Source organism: Phyllostomus discolor, chromosome 5 (assembly GCF_004126475.2).
Source record: "Phyllostomus discolor isolate MPI-MPIP mPhyDis1 chromosome 5, mPhyDis1.pri.v3, whole genome shotgun sequence".
Classification (NCBI taxonomy): Eukaryota; Metazoa; Chordata; class Mammalia; order Chiroptera; family Phyllostomidae; genus Phyllostomus; species Phyllostomus discolor.
Window position 1 is genome coordinate 123,984,547 of NC_040907.2, and position 14,425 is coordinate 123,998,971.

General features: G+C 37.2%; 1 protein-coding gene and 1 pseudogene across 6 annotated transcripts in view; one reads left to right on the forward strand and one right to left on the reverse strand.

Annotated features, from left to right (window-relative positions):
* The window catches only part of MCU (mitochondrial calcium uniporter), a 235,299-nt gene that overhangs the window by 31,189 nt on the left and 189,685 nt on the right, over nucleotides 1-14,425 (reverse strand). For all 6 annotated transcript variants that reach the window (XM_036026813.1, XM_028511834.2, XM_028511835.1 and 3 more), the window contains 2 exons: nucleotides 3,142-3,312; nucleotides 2,097-2,201 (listed from right to left, as the gene is read on the reverse strand). In XM_036026813.1, the coding sequence (XP_035882706.1) occupies nucleotides 2,097-2,201; nucleotides 3,142-3,312 (276 nt within the window). The remainder of the gene's footprint in view (nucleotides 1-2,096; nucleotides 2,202-3,141; nucleotides 3,313-14,425) is intronic.
* LOC114496432 lies at nucleotides 9,311-9,827 on the forward strand (annotated as a pseudogene).

Below are 14,425 nucleotides of genomic sequence, written 5' to 3' on the forward strand. Positions count from 1 at the left end.
AGGCATTTAACTACCCCTATTGTGGTGATCATTTCACAACACATATAAGTGTATCAATCCATTATACTGCACACCTAAAACTCACACAATGTTGTGTGTTAATAAAGCTGGGAGAAAAAAAGAACAAATTTAAAGAACACAACAAAAACAGAATAAAACAAGCCAGTACTTCTATTATTTTAAAGAGAACTTCTAGCATAAAAATCAGAGAAGAAAAACATGTAGGTATAGCTAACGTACAGCTAATAATTCCTGGTCTACATGTTCAACTATTCCAACTTAATAAAATCTGATTCAGGAATGCCTTACTATTTTAAAGGACATTTTTGCATCCTTACTATCTTTTTCTGTGTGTGTGTATGTGTTTTTAGCTAGTTCTGTCTCAATTAGCTTAAACATGAAGAGAATCTGGCCTTTGAAAAATCAAAATGCTACGAACTCATTTAATTCACTCAAATAGAAAGACCACCTGAGTCAATGGGGATTATAGTATCATAGGGCCTTCCCTCAGAGCATTTACAAAGGAAGGAATAATAACTCAGAAAAAAGACAACTACTCACTTCTGGTTGGCTGGGAGTTGAAGAAAGAATAAATAGCATCATTAAGGCTTCATAGGAGAGCTGACATTGACAATTGGGCAGGAGGTTAGGAAAAAAGGAGGAAGGCATCTTAAGCAGAGGAAAGATGAGTAAACACTGACAGGGCATAGTTTAGGAAAGAGCAAAGGACTACAGGGTGGAAGAAAAGTAGGCAACATGTAAAAGTCTTTTTTTTAAAGATTTATTTCTAGAAAGAGAAAGAGAGGGAGAGAAACATCAAGGTATAGTTGCTTGGTGTGCGCCCCATACTGGGAACCTGGTTCACAACCCAGGCATGTGCCCTGACTGGGAATTGAACCAGTGACCCTTTGGTTCGCAGGTCGGCACTCAATACACAGAGCCACCCCAGCCAGGGCAAGAGGAAAGTTTTAAAGGTAGATGTGGACCAGACTTTGGAGGTAATCAATGCTTACATTTTTACTCAGACCTTTTTCTGTATTAGACACAATTCTAAAAAGCAGAATTGAAAAATGGGGATGTCCTAGTAGGCTGATAGAGGGATAGTGGTGGTGGAAGGAGCATTAAGAATAGCAGTCAGTGACAATAAATATCAAGGCCAAAGAGAGAAAAGTGATTAAAAAGAAGGCATAACTCAAAATGCTATTTTAGAGGGCTATTTAGCATCAGTACTGTACAGAGCCATATTGGAGCCTGGGGTACAAAGAAAAATCAGCAACACTGTACCTTTATTTAAAATATTGATATTTTGTTCACCATGTTTTTTAAATTAACTTTGTTTTTTTAAATGGTGCATAATATTGTTATGCACCATTAATAATATTAATATTATTAATCAACTAATATTATTATTAATAATAATATTAATATTATGCAATGGTGCATAATATTAAAATATTATTTATTTTGATTATTAAGTTTTTGGCCACCCTCTTAAAATTTACTCCTGAGGCAAGTACCTGACTTTTCTGTATAAAAGCATGTACACACATCAGAAGTTCCTAAGGACTATTATTGTGTAATAATGGACTTCCAGCTGATGACCCAGAGCCAACAGCAACAAAAAAGGATTGTAGGGGAGAGCAACGGGGGGGAGGGGATGGGGACAAACGTAACTGAACAATAAAAAAATAAATAAATTTAAAAAGGATTAATTCCTATTATAAATATTTAAGAGGACAGGGAAGTCCATAATTTATTTTTAAAAGATTCCCCCTATAATGTTATTAAAACAATATGACTTTTAGCCTTTATGGAGGGAAGGTGCTGAGCTGAAGTTATGTAGAACATTCATTTACGTGAAACAGTGACAGAATCAGGTAATAAGCTTTCTGATGTCTAGGCAGAATTTAAGTTTCAGTCAATGTACTAGCCAAGTGCCAGGCACTCAATGAGTTCTTCAACTGAAACGAGTCTGTCTATAAATCTTTCAGTGTTCTTTGAATATCGTATGTTTCTCAAGGTTATCCAGGGAGAAGTTAAGTTTTTTCCAGAAGCCCTTCTCACATTCCTCTGACCTTTTCAGGGTTACATTTTACCTCTCTTTGGTGGTCGGACATGGTATGTTAAGTCATTAATGACCAGCTTAAAGTCATCAAGGAGGAGGAGGTCTATCCCTGTTGAGGCAGCAACTCGAACACCATCTGTGAAAAAAAATTTAATGTGAAAATTTAAACTGTCATATGGTCATAATTATTTAGGAATGGTCAGGAACAAGTAATTCTCAAAATAGATTTCAAAAGTTATATCTCTTTTAAATTTCATTTGGAAATCTAGTGTCACTGGGACATCTTATATTTGTCTATGATGGAAGGTGGTTCAATAAAAAAATCAGTATATTCTAATATATGGTACTTCTCAGTGTGGTTGCTGATTAGATGCCAATAATTTGTTAGGGATGAATGCTAGGTTAGCAAGGTACACCAAATGGGTCTACTAATTATATTACTAGATGAGCTGAATATTAAGTACATTTATAATATTTAGAGCATGGAAACATGGAAAATTGTTAACAATTGGTAAATTCAAGTGAAGGGTAAGTGGGTACTTACTGTATTAGCCTTTTAAGTTTTCTGTAGATTTAAAATGTTATAAAGTAAAAACAGGGAAAAAGGTAAGGCACTTAAAAAATAAATAAATGAAATAGGTATCATGTCAAATGGGAATTTTTAGTGCCTTACTTTTAATTTTTTAAAATAATATGTTTTTATTTTGGTAAACTTTTATGTGAATGCCATAAGAAAATCTAAAGAGGTACTAATATTTCATATCTCCAGAGATGAGTGCTCAACCACTGGAAAAATTTATTCTATGCCTAAGGTAATGATAGAAGGTCTAAATAATATAAAATGCCTATGGCATTATATGTGGGTTGCTTTTGAATGAGACTCCCCATGTATATACATTTGTTAAAACTGAACAGTTATACTCTGAGAATCAATGGGAGAGAAATCACTTTTTCTCCTGCCACTGGCTAAGCAAAGAAAGTTAAGAGTAAGGGACTCTTTTGCAGCTACGTGTATATGTGTGTGGGTGGTTTGGGGGGAAAGGATGGGTGAGAATTAGCAATGAAGGTGACTGTACCTGGTGAATAAACTGCAACTCTGTCAATTCCCCGATCCTCTTCTTGTAGTTGTCGTAAAAACACACCAACAGAGTCTGAGATAGGTTTGAGTGTGAACTGGCAGCGTTCACGCCGGGATGGTAGCCTCACAGATATCACAGGTAACCCATTTTGATACACCACTGTCACATCTGAATGGAAAAGAGCAACAGTCATATGAAAGTTAGATTTCATTATATGTTACAACTATATTATTACCATTCTTACATGGGATCTATTATTATTAGTATGGTTTAAAATGTTTTCAAAGGTTTATGAATATGTCCTTTATTAACCTATGGGAGATCATATGAATCATACAACTCACTTTTCAGAAAAACAAAAATATGTAAAGGATTATCTTCTAAGTGGATTGAGGAGAGGCTTTCTTCGGAATCTGAGGTACAGTTCTTGGTATTGCTGAAGAACTTTACTGGATTCCATTTAGTAAGATTTTATTAAGTAGCCAGCGATTGCTAGGTGACTCCATTATCTACAGGAAGTGGCTCATCAGAGCCAGAGCTGTCCAGGAGCTCTGGAGAGCCACGCTGGGTGTTTCAGTTGGTTGGAGCACTGTCCCGTACACCCAAAGGTTACAGATTCGATGCCTGGTTGAGGTGTGTGTGTACAGGTGGCAACTGGTCGATGTTTCTCTCTCACATCGACAAAAATTAAAAGAAAAAGAAGCTGTGGGGAATGAATGACATCTTGAAGTATACCAATAAGTGAGACTCTTACTCAAGGATAGTCACTCATATGTATAATGCAGTATTATATCCAAGGTACTTAATAAGTAAGCATTCTCTTACACAATATGGACACATTATGATATAATCAAAAATGGTTCCTTTTATGCTCTCCTGAACATCTTCCTGAGGTAAGTGAGAAGCCAAAGATTAACTATTTGGGATTTTCTAACAAAAGTTAGTAAGTTAGTGATATTATTATAAGCTACACAACTGAAAAGACTTTCCACAACAGTATGGCTCTGAATTCCTTATTTTTTTCCTCAATAGTCTTAATTTGCAGAGCCTGTCATTAAAACAAATGTCAGAATAACTCTTTCAGAGTACTAATTTGCAAATGAATTTTTAAAAATAGATTAATTTTGAACCAGAATTTTTTACACAAGCAATGAAGCATTTCAAGATAAGGTAGCATTGAGGAAGAAAAGATGCTTTAGAGTCCAATCTGAACTGGAATTCTGGCTGTTAACTTTGGACATACTACATAACTTCTCTGAGCCTCACTTTTTTAATATATAAAATAACTTGATAGACTTGTTGTAAGGTATAAAATAAACCATTTAAAACACTTATCACACTGATTGATACATAGTGCTTATATTGCTTTATTAGCCTTTTTAAAGAATCAAAAGGCACATTCTATAATGATCACAGATGCTTCAAACTTTCCATAGTCATTTACTTCTTCCTTCCTTACCTATTCTAGCAATTTATAAGGTTTACAATGTATACAAAAAGCTGTACACTAAATTCTTTCATGACTTAAATTTTTAAAACCCTTATTAAGGCATAATTTATAAATAACAAAATACACTCTTATTTTAAATGGATGAGTTTATGAATCTTGACATAATAATCAAAATTCCCTGAGCCCCGCCCCAGTTATTTCCTTAGTAACCAATGTTTCAATTTTTGTCACCACAGATAATTTGTTTTTGTACAGTTTCATACCACCAGAATCATATATTATGTACATTTATAAAAAAAATTATTTTCAGACAGATGGGAAGGGAGGGAGAAAGAGTGGGAGAGAAACACTAATGTGTGGTTGCCTCTTGAGCGCCCCTTACTGGGGACCTGGCCTGCAACCAGGCATGTACCCTGTCTGGGAATCACACCAGCCACCCTTTGGTTCACAGGTCGGCACTCAACCCACTAAGCCACACTAGCCAGGGCTTATGTATACTTTTTAACCTGGATTCTTTCTCTCAGCATAATGATTTTGAGATTCATTGCATACATTACTAGTTCATTCAATTTTTTTTTATACTGAAGGTGTCTTTTTCTTCAATTGGATTTTTTGAGGTGACATTGGTTTGCAAAACCATACAGGTTTCAAGTACAACTAAACAAAACATCATCTGCACACTGCACTGTGCTCTGTTCACCCCAAGTGAAGTCTCTTTCCATCCATTTCCCCTACCTTTGTCCACTTCCACCTATCTCCTACCCCTCATTCCCTCTGGCTATCACCACACTGCTGTCTGTTTCTATGTGTTATGTATATATGATTTTTTGTTAATCCCTTTACCTTCTTTCATCCAGTCTCCCAATGCTCCTCCCTCTGAGAGCTGTAGTGTCTTCCATGTAACCATTGTTCCTTCTATTTTGTTTGTCAGTTTATTTTGTTCATTATATTCCACATATAAGTGAGATAACATGGTATTTGTCTTTCTCTGACTGGCTTATCTCACTTAGCATAATAATCTCCAGATCTACCCATGCTGTTGCAAAGGGTAAGAGTTCCTTCTTTTTTTTATGGCCACACGATACTCCATTGTGTAAATGTACCACAGCTCTTTTTTTTTTTTTTAAAGATTTATTTATTTTTAGAGAGAGAAGGGAGGGAGAAAGAGAAAGAGAAACATCAATGTGTGGTTGCTGGGGGCTGTGGCCTGCAACCCAGGCATGTGCCCTGACTGGGAATCAAACCTGCAACACTTTGATTCACAGCCCGAGCTCAATCCACTGAGCTAAGCCAGCCAGGGCTCACCACAGCTCTTTAGTTGTCTTTAACTTCATTTGAAACAATTTTGTTAGATTGTATTGTGACAGCTGTCATATCAGTGTGCATTAAAAATACTTATCAAAATTGGTGAATTTTTGTGTAGCCATTTTAATATTGAAGATGGAAGAAAGTATAAAACATTTTCAGCATATTATGCTTTATTATTTCAAGAAAGGCAAAAACACAACTGAAACACAAAAAAGATTTGTGCAGTGTATGGAGAAGGTGCTGTGACTGACTGAATCTGTCAAAAGTGGTTTGCAAAGTTTTGTGCTGGAGATTTCTCGCTGGACGATGCTCCGTGGTTGGGTAGACCAGTTGAAGTTTATAGTGATCATATCGAGGTATTAACTGAGAACAATCAATATGATACCACATGGGAGATACCCAACATATTCAAAATATCCAAATCAATAAAATTCAAGAAAATGAAAAAATCTCTTATTTCATAAAAAAAACCATATGGACTTTCTGACCAACCCAATATTTCCAGTTTTTTCCCTCGTCAGCTTCCTTTTGGATAGTTTTGTTACGTGCTTCAATGTCACTGATATTTTCTTCAGTAGTGTTTAATCTGCTGTTAGTTCCATCTGTACTGTTTTCCACTTCAGGTACAATTTTCATCTCTGGAAGTTCCATTTTTCTACTTTTAATTTTTTTACCCTCACCTGAGGACATTTTATTTTCATTACTTTTAGACAGAGGAAGAGAAAGACAGAGCATTAATGTGAGAAAGAAGCATCAACTGGCTACCTTCCGTAGGTACTTGACCAGGGATCCTATGTGTTCAGACCAGGGATTGAATCCACAACTTAGGTATGTGTCCAGATTGGGAATCAAACCTGCAACTTTTCCACTACAGGGTGATGCTCCAAAAAACTGAGCCACATTGGCCAGGGACATTTGTTTATTTTTATAACTTCTATTTCTCTTCATGTTATGCTTTTGTTTTCCTTCTCCTCTCTGAATGTAAGGTCATATTTATAATACCTATTTTAAAATCCTCATTTGTTAATGTCATCTTCTCATCACTTATAGGTCTATTTCAACTGACTGATTTTTATTCTGGTTCCTTTCCTGTTTCTTCATATTCCTGGTAATCTTTGATTGACGGTTAGAAATTGTTAATTTTATATTGTTGAATGATGGATCTTGTTCAGTTAAGTTACTTTCAAGTCTTTACAAAGGTTTATTAGGACAGATCTAGAGAATCCTTTGTCTGAGGGCCAATTTGGCCCCACTTCCAAGGTACGGCTCTTCTGGGAGTCTCTACTGAATGTTCATGTATTCAGTGATGTCTCTCCTTTTGGCTAGAGAGAAGTCAAATGACTTCTGGCCCTATATGAGCACTGAGAATTATTCATTTTACAGCTCCCAGTAATTGTTTTCCATGGAAGTTGTTCTGGCCTGGTATTATGGTTTAGAATTTAGCCAAAACCTCAGGCTGTGAGCTAGGACAATATAGGGTTAATCCAATTTGTTTCTCTTCTCTCAGAGATCACAATCCTGTGCTGTTGTCCAATGTCTAAAAATAGTTGTTTCACACATTTTGTCTGGTGTTCTAGTTGTTGACAGTAGGATGGCAATTCCCATGGCAGTTAATTCTTTGTGAATACATGATTTGAATTTTACATAAAAACTAAAAAGAAGTCAAGTCAAAAATCTGCATTTCTTTCTTCCTTCCAAAAGGGGATCTCTGTTTCTAACGAAGAGGCCAGAGATAGTAATATGAACCCAATACATAGCATGTACAAACTAAAATTTTCAGTATCTAGAGATATTTGAATTTCAGTTTATCATTTCTAAAAGAATCTTAGCAATCCAGTGTTGTTTTTTTTAACATCAGAGCCAATAAAAAGAATATTCCTATGTCTTCTGCAGGCAGCAATGATGAGTTCATAAAATTAAGTGATTACCATATTTTTCAGACCATAAGACATATATGTAGGTTTTAGAGGAGGAAAACAGGAAAAAAATTTTGAAGCAAAAAATATGGTAAAATATTTATTAACATAAATAACATAACATTTCACCAATGTAAATGTAAACAGAAGTCAACAGCAGCATTAACAACCATTATTCCTCCCAAATTTGGGTGGGGGGAGCGCGTGTGGAAAGTGCGTCTTACAGTCTGAAAAATATGGTAACTTGTTCACCTGATATTTTTCCCCTCAATTATTTCCTTTCTATATGTGAAAAAACTATTAAACCACAGATTTCAAAAAACAGACAGTTGAATTTAAATAAAAGATAGGTTTTTAAATTTGATGTAGTCCAATTTGTTTATTCTTTCCTTTAAATCCCTTGCCCTAGGAGATGTATTGGTGAAAGTATTCTGCATGGGATATCTGAAATTTTCCTGTCTATGTTCTCCTCTTAGATTTTTATGGTATCACAACTTATATTTAAGTCTTTCATCCATCTTGGGTTTATTTTGGTGTATGGTGTAATTTGGTGGTCTAGTTTCTTTTTTTTGCATGTACCTGTCCAGATCTCCTACATTTATTGAAGAGGCTATTTTTAATCCATTTTATGCTCCTACCCGCTTTGTCAAATATTCACTGACCATAGAGACATGGACTTACCCCTTCCCATTCTTTCCCCGGTTATCCCTCACCCCATTCCCCTCTGGTCACTGTCAGTTTGTTCTTTATTTCCATGTCTATGGTTCTATTTTGCTCGCTTGATTGCTTTGTAGATAATGTTCCACTTACAGGTGAGATCATATGGTATTTATCTTTCACTACCTGGCTTATTTCACTTAGTATAAAGCTCTCCAGTTCCATACATGTTGTCATGAAGGGTACGAGCTCCTTCTTTTTTTCTGGTAGTATTCCATCGTGTAAATGTACCACAGTTTTTAGATCCACTCATTTACTGATGGGCACTTAGGCTCTTTCCAGCCCTTGGTTATTAGAAATAGTGCTGCTATGAACATTGGGGTACATAGGTTCTTTTGAATTGGTGTTTCAGGATTCTTAGGGTATATTCCCAGCAGTGGACTCACTGGATCAAAAGGCTGTTCCATTTTTAGTTTTCTGAGGAAATTCCATCCTGTTTTCCACAGTGGCTGCACCAGTCTGTATTCCCACCAACAATGCACTAGGGTTCCCTTCTCTCTACAACCTCAACAGCATTTGTTGTTTGTTGATTTGTTTATGATGGCCACTCTGACTAGTGTGAATTGGTCTATCATTGTGGTTTTAATCTGAATCTCTCTGATGACTAGTGATGTTGAGCATTCTTTCATATGTCTATGGACCTACTTTATGTCCTCCTTGGAGAAGTGTCTGTTCAGGTCAAGGAACATGTATTAAGGACCCATAGGCATGGACAACATGGTAGGGACTGACTGTGGGAGCAGGGGAGGGGGTATGGGAGGGACAGGGGAGAGCAATGGGGAGAAAAATTGAGAAAACTATAATTGAATATTAAAAAAAAGAGTTTGTCCTTTTGCATCTCGGCCACCAACATGCCATCCAGACTGAGGAAGACCTGGAAACTACAGGGCCACATGAGCCATGGCCACAGCTGCATCAGCAAGCACAGGAAACACCCAGGAGGCCAAGGTAGTCTCCCAGGTTACTTTGTGAAAGTTGGTATGAGGCATTGCCACTTAAAGAGGAACCAGAGCTTCTGCTCCACCGTCAGCCTTGATAAACTGTGGACCTTGGTCAGTGAGGAGACACAGGTAAATGCTGTCAAAAACAAGACTGGAGCCACTCCCATCATTGTTGTGCTGCGATCAGGCTACGACAAAGTTCTGGGGATGAGAAAGCTCCCAAAGTAGCCTGTCATTGTGAAGGCCAAATTCTTCAGCCGAAGAGCTGAGGAGAAGATGAAGAGTGTTAGTGGGGCCTGTGTGTTGGCAGCTTGAAGCCACACAGAGGGGAGTTCACTAATGCTCACAAGTGCAAAAGAGAAAAAAAAAAAGAGCTTGTACAATGCCCAAAGGTAAATTTACTAAAATAACACATTATTTTAAAATTACCAATGAAATCTTAGTTTATCCCAAAGAAAACAAAATATTGACTCTTGGGGAAAAAAAAATAAAAGATAGGAATCTATGAGTCTTAAACACATAAAGTATGAAAAATTTCACTAAAACACCAAGAGGTAAGTGTCACAGGTAAGTGCTTAGGGGTTACTGTTTTAAAATAACTGAGCCAAAATCAACAGAAAAAATTAAAGTCTTTCTCACTCACTTTAACTTTTTCCTTGAAGATTATGAAACTTTTCAAAGGGAGGAAACTGGCAGCTTTGAGAAACTCTGCAGGGAACAGCACATTTTGGAACTGATAAATCTTCATTTAATACTGCTTTTGAATTAAATCCCCAGGTCTCCTTCTTTTCCACACACTAGATTGTAATGTAAATGTTAGTTTTTCTTGGTTTGCAACCAATAAAGGACAATTACCAAAGTTTTCCCAGTTTTACAATAGATAAAATAACTGCTGGCTGTTGTGAAATCACAATGGGCATTTGCAAGCTAAGAGCAGTTGTCAGCTACTATTCTCTGGAGACAGATATTCTTTTTAAGTGTGAATTTCATGAAGTGACTTGGGCTTGGGTGTTTAAAAATCTTTTGCTTTGGTTTTCATTTCAATAAAATAAGAAATAATTTATGTTTTACAGCAGTGTGCTTCAAAGAAACCTAGAATATATGGGGCACCCAATGTCAATACTGAGACAGAACATGACAACAGATCTAGGCATAAAAATAAAAAGACAAGGAATTTTTCTGTTTAAAAGAACTGCATGGTAAACAGACATTTGGGTTAGAAGAAGGAATTAATTTTTTAAAAATGGAGCTGGGGCCTCAAGTATAAAAGATGTCATAAAACGCAAATGCTTGTTATTTAGCTAATTGTTAAAACATGTTTATGAAAATTCATAGTAGGGTATGTGGTGTTCAAAATAATGGGTAAAATATCCAAAATATGCCATCTATGAACTTGATTGTATATATAATAAAGACTTATTAAGAAAGGCAACTGGTACAATAAAGAAGCACATGTGGAGTACTTTCTGCAAACTACTTAGTTGAACTTTATACAATGGATGATTCCAGTAGCTTCTGTCTTGTCACTCACTGTCTGTTTCTTTCTTCCCTTTTTTTTGTAATATTCTACATCAGCAATGTGAAATATAATCACAGAATTTTAGTGTTGGAAGGGCCTGGGAAATCATACAGACTAATGCCCTTCTTTCACAGCTAGGAATAAAGTTAAGCCAGGTTATATGATGGTGCTAAGGTCACACAGTTCAACCCAATGCAAAATGGCTTTTCATCTCATCTTTTGACTAAAAAAAAAATGTTTTCTCTCAGGTCACATAAGACATTAAATGGTTGCTAAATTAAGTAATAATTTTAGCCCTTAACTTGTTTTAGCAGCATTTAATGATGTTAACCACTCCTTCGTTTTATAAAAAGCTTTCCTTTTTCCACACTCTCCTGGTTATTTTTACCTTTCTTTTTACACCTTCTAATTTTCCTTTACAGGCTCTTCTTTCTGTATTCATCCCATAAGTTTCTAAGTGCTTTGTCCTAGACCTTTACACTTTTCAATTCACATACTCTCTAGGAACTGGGACACACAACAGGAGGTGAGCAGTGGTGAGTGAGCGAATAGTCAGTCCCCATGGCTTGCATTACTACCTGAGCTCTGCCTCCTGTCAGATCAGTGGCAGCATCAGATTCTCACAGGAGCATGAACCCTACTGTGAACTGCACATGGGAGGGATCTAGACCACGCTCCTTATGAGGATCTAATGCCTGGTGATCTGAGGTGGAGCTGAGGCGGTGATGCTAGTGCTGGGGAGCGGCTGCAAATACAGATCCTCATTAGCAAAGAGGTTTGACTGCACAGAGACCATAATAAATCAACTGCTTGCAGACTCATATCAAAACCCTATCAGTGAGTGGCAAGTGACAATTAAGCTGCATCAGTGGCAGGCTTTAAGTCAGAATCATACACTTATTTTAGTCTGCATGTGGCCCACCCATTATTTTATTTACCACTTCTGTCTGTGCCTCTTTCCTGCACTGCACACTTGTCTCAGTCACAGTTTTGGTAAGCCCACAAGCTAGTCCTAGCATGTGGTGAGTTGTATAATTACTTCATTATATGTTACAATGCAATAATAATAGATATAAAGTGCATAATAAAAGTAATACAATTGAACCATCCTGAAACTGCCCTCCCTACCCTAGTCTATGAAAAAATTGTCTTCCATGAAACTGGTCCCTAGTGTCGAAAAGGCCTCAGGGGACTGCTGCTGTAGGAATTGTGCTGCTATGAACATTGGGGTACAAAGGTTCTTTTTTATTGGTGTTTTAGGGTTCTTAGGATACAGTCCCAGCAGTGGAATTGCTGGGTCAAAAGGCAGATCCATTTTTAGGCATATCCTTCCAAAGTGTCGGCCACTATCTAAATGCTGATGCCCCAAACCTATATTTAACTGTCTGCTGGACAACTAGGTTTCCCACAGGCATACCTCAAAGCTGAAAAATCCTAAATTAAACTAATCTCCTCAAACCACCCATCTCTGACAGTTTTCATCTCAGTCAATAACACCATCATTACATAAGTATTTTCCAATCCAGAAAATCATCTGATATCCTTGACTACTCTGTGGATGAAAAAGGGTCCACATACTAAACCTGGCAAGCTCAGGTGAGGCCTGCATGGTGTCCTTAGAAACTCAAGGACTTGAAAGTAACCATCACATAGGATGGTCTGAACATAAAAATTCCTAGTAACTACAAGTGAATCACTGTGGGTAGTCACACCCTGGCATGTAGCTTCCTTGATATGGCTCAATCTACCTTAAGTGAGCCTGTCTACTCTCTTGGCATCGAAGATAACATATTTTTGAAATGTTAGAGTAATCTTTTCCAGACGCTTTAAAACACAACTGCCTGCACCAGAGCTGGAGACCACAGAACCCCTCACTGTTATCTTGTTGCCCAAATACCATCTCTATTGCACTGTGTTTATTGAGGCAGCTTAGTAAGAAGCTAGGAAATTACCTGGCAAAGTGGAATGGGGAAACTGAGACAGATGGTTCAATGGTTGAGCAATTAGCAGCCAAGCAATAAATCAACAGATCTTATCTTCCCTAAACAAGGACACCTAAGAGCAGGAAGTTTACATCTCTTTTCCCCAAAGAGCTGGTAGCTTAAATCATCCTTGTCAGCAAGACAGAAAACAGAGATGCAATTAGTGCCATTAGAGCCAGATAAACCCAAGAATGAATGAAGTCAGGAATAAACAACAACAATCAGCAACAACAGTTAGAGCCAGACAAATCCTAGAAGTGAAGCTGACTAGAGAATGATCTCAAACCCCATTAGACCATTAGTTCTGATACATAAGCATATTTTTCTTCTAATTTTATTTTAATCACTGTTCAAGTAGTTTTTTGTCCTTTACTCCCATCCCAGCCCACCCACCCATCCCTCCCCACCTCCCTCACATTTCCACCCCCCCTAGTTTTTGTCCATGTGTCCTTTATATTTGTTCCTGTAAACCCTTCCCATTCACCCCTGAAATTCCCTTGTCTCTCCCCTCTGGTCACTGTCAGCTTGTTCTCTATTTCAGTGTCTTTGGCTATATTTTGCTTGTTTGTTTGTTTTGTTGTTTAGGTTCCTGTTAAAGGTGAGATCATACAGTATTTGTCTTTTGCTGCCTGGCTTGTTTCACTTAGCATAATGCTTTCCAGCTCCATCCATGCTGTTGCAAAGGGTAGGAGCTCCTTCTTTCTTTCTGCTGCATAGAATTCCATTGTGTAAATGTACCATAGTTTTTTGATCCATTCATTTCCTGATGGGCATCTAGGTTGCTTCCAGCACCTAGCTATTGTGAATTGTGCTGCTATGAACATTGGGATGCAAAGGTTCTTTTTTATTGGTGTTTTAGGGTTCTTAGGATACAGTCCCAGCAGTGGAATTGCTGGGTCAAAAGGCAGATCCATTTTTAGTTTTCTGAGGAAATTCCATACTGTTTTCCACAGTGGTTGTACCAGTCTGCAGTCCCACCAACAGTGCACTAGGGTCCCCTTTTCTCCACAACCTCTCCAACACTTGTTATTTGTTGCTTTGTTTATGATGGCCATTCTGACCGGTGTGAAGTGGTATCTCATTGTGGTTTTAATTTGCATCTCTCTGATAGCTAGCAATATTGAGCATCTTTTCATGTGTCTGGATCCTCTATATGTCCTCCTTGGAGAAGTGTCTGTTCAAGTCCTTTGCCCATTTTTTAATTGGTTTGCTTGTCTTCTCAGAGTGAAGTTGTGTAAGTTCTTTATATATTTTAGAGATTAAACCCTTGCCTGAGGTATCATTGGCAAATATGTTTTCCCATACAGTTGGTTCTCTTTTTATTTTAATACTGTTCTCTTTAGCCATGCAGAAGCTTTTTATTTTCATGAAGTCCCATTTACTTATTCTTTCCTTTATGTCCCTTGCTCTAGAGGACATGTCAGTAAAAATGTTTCTGCATGAAATGA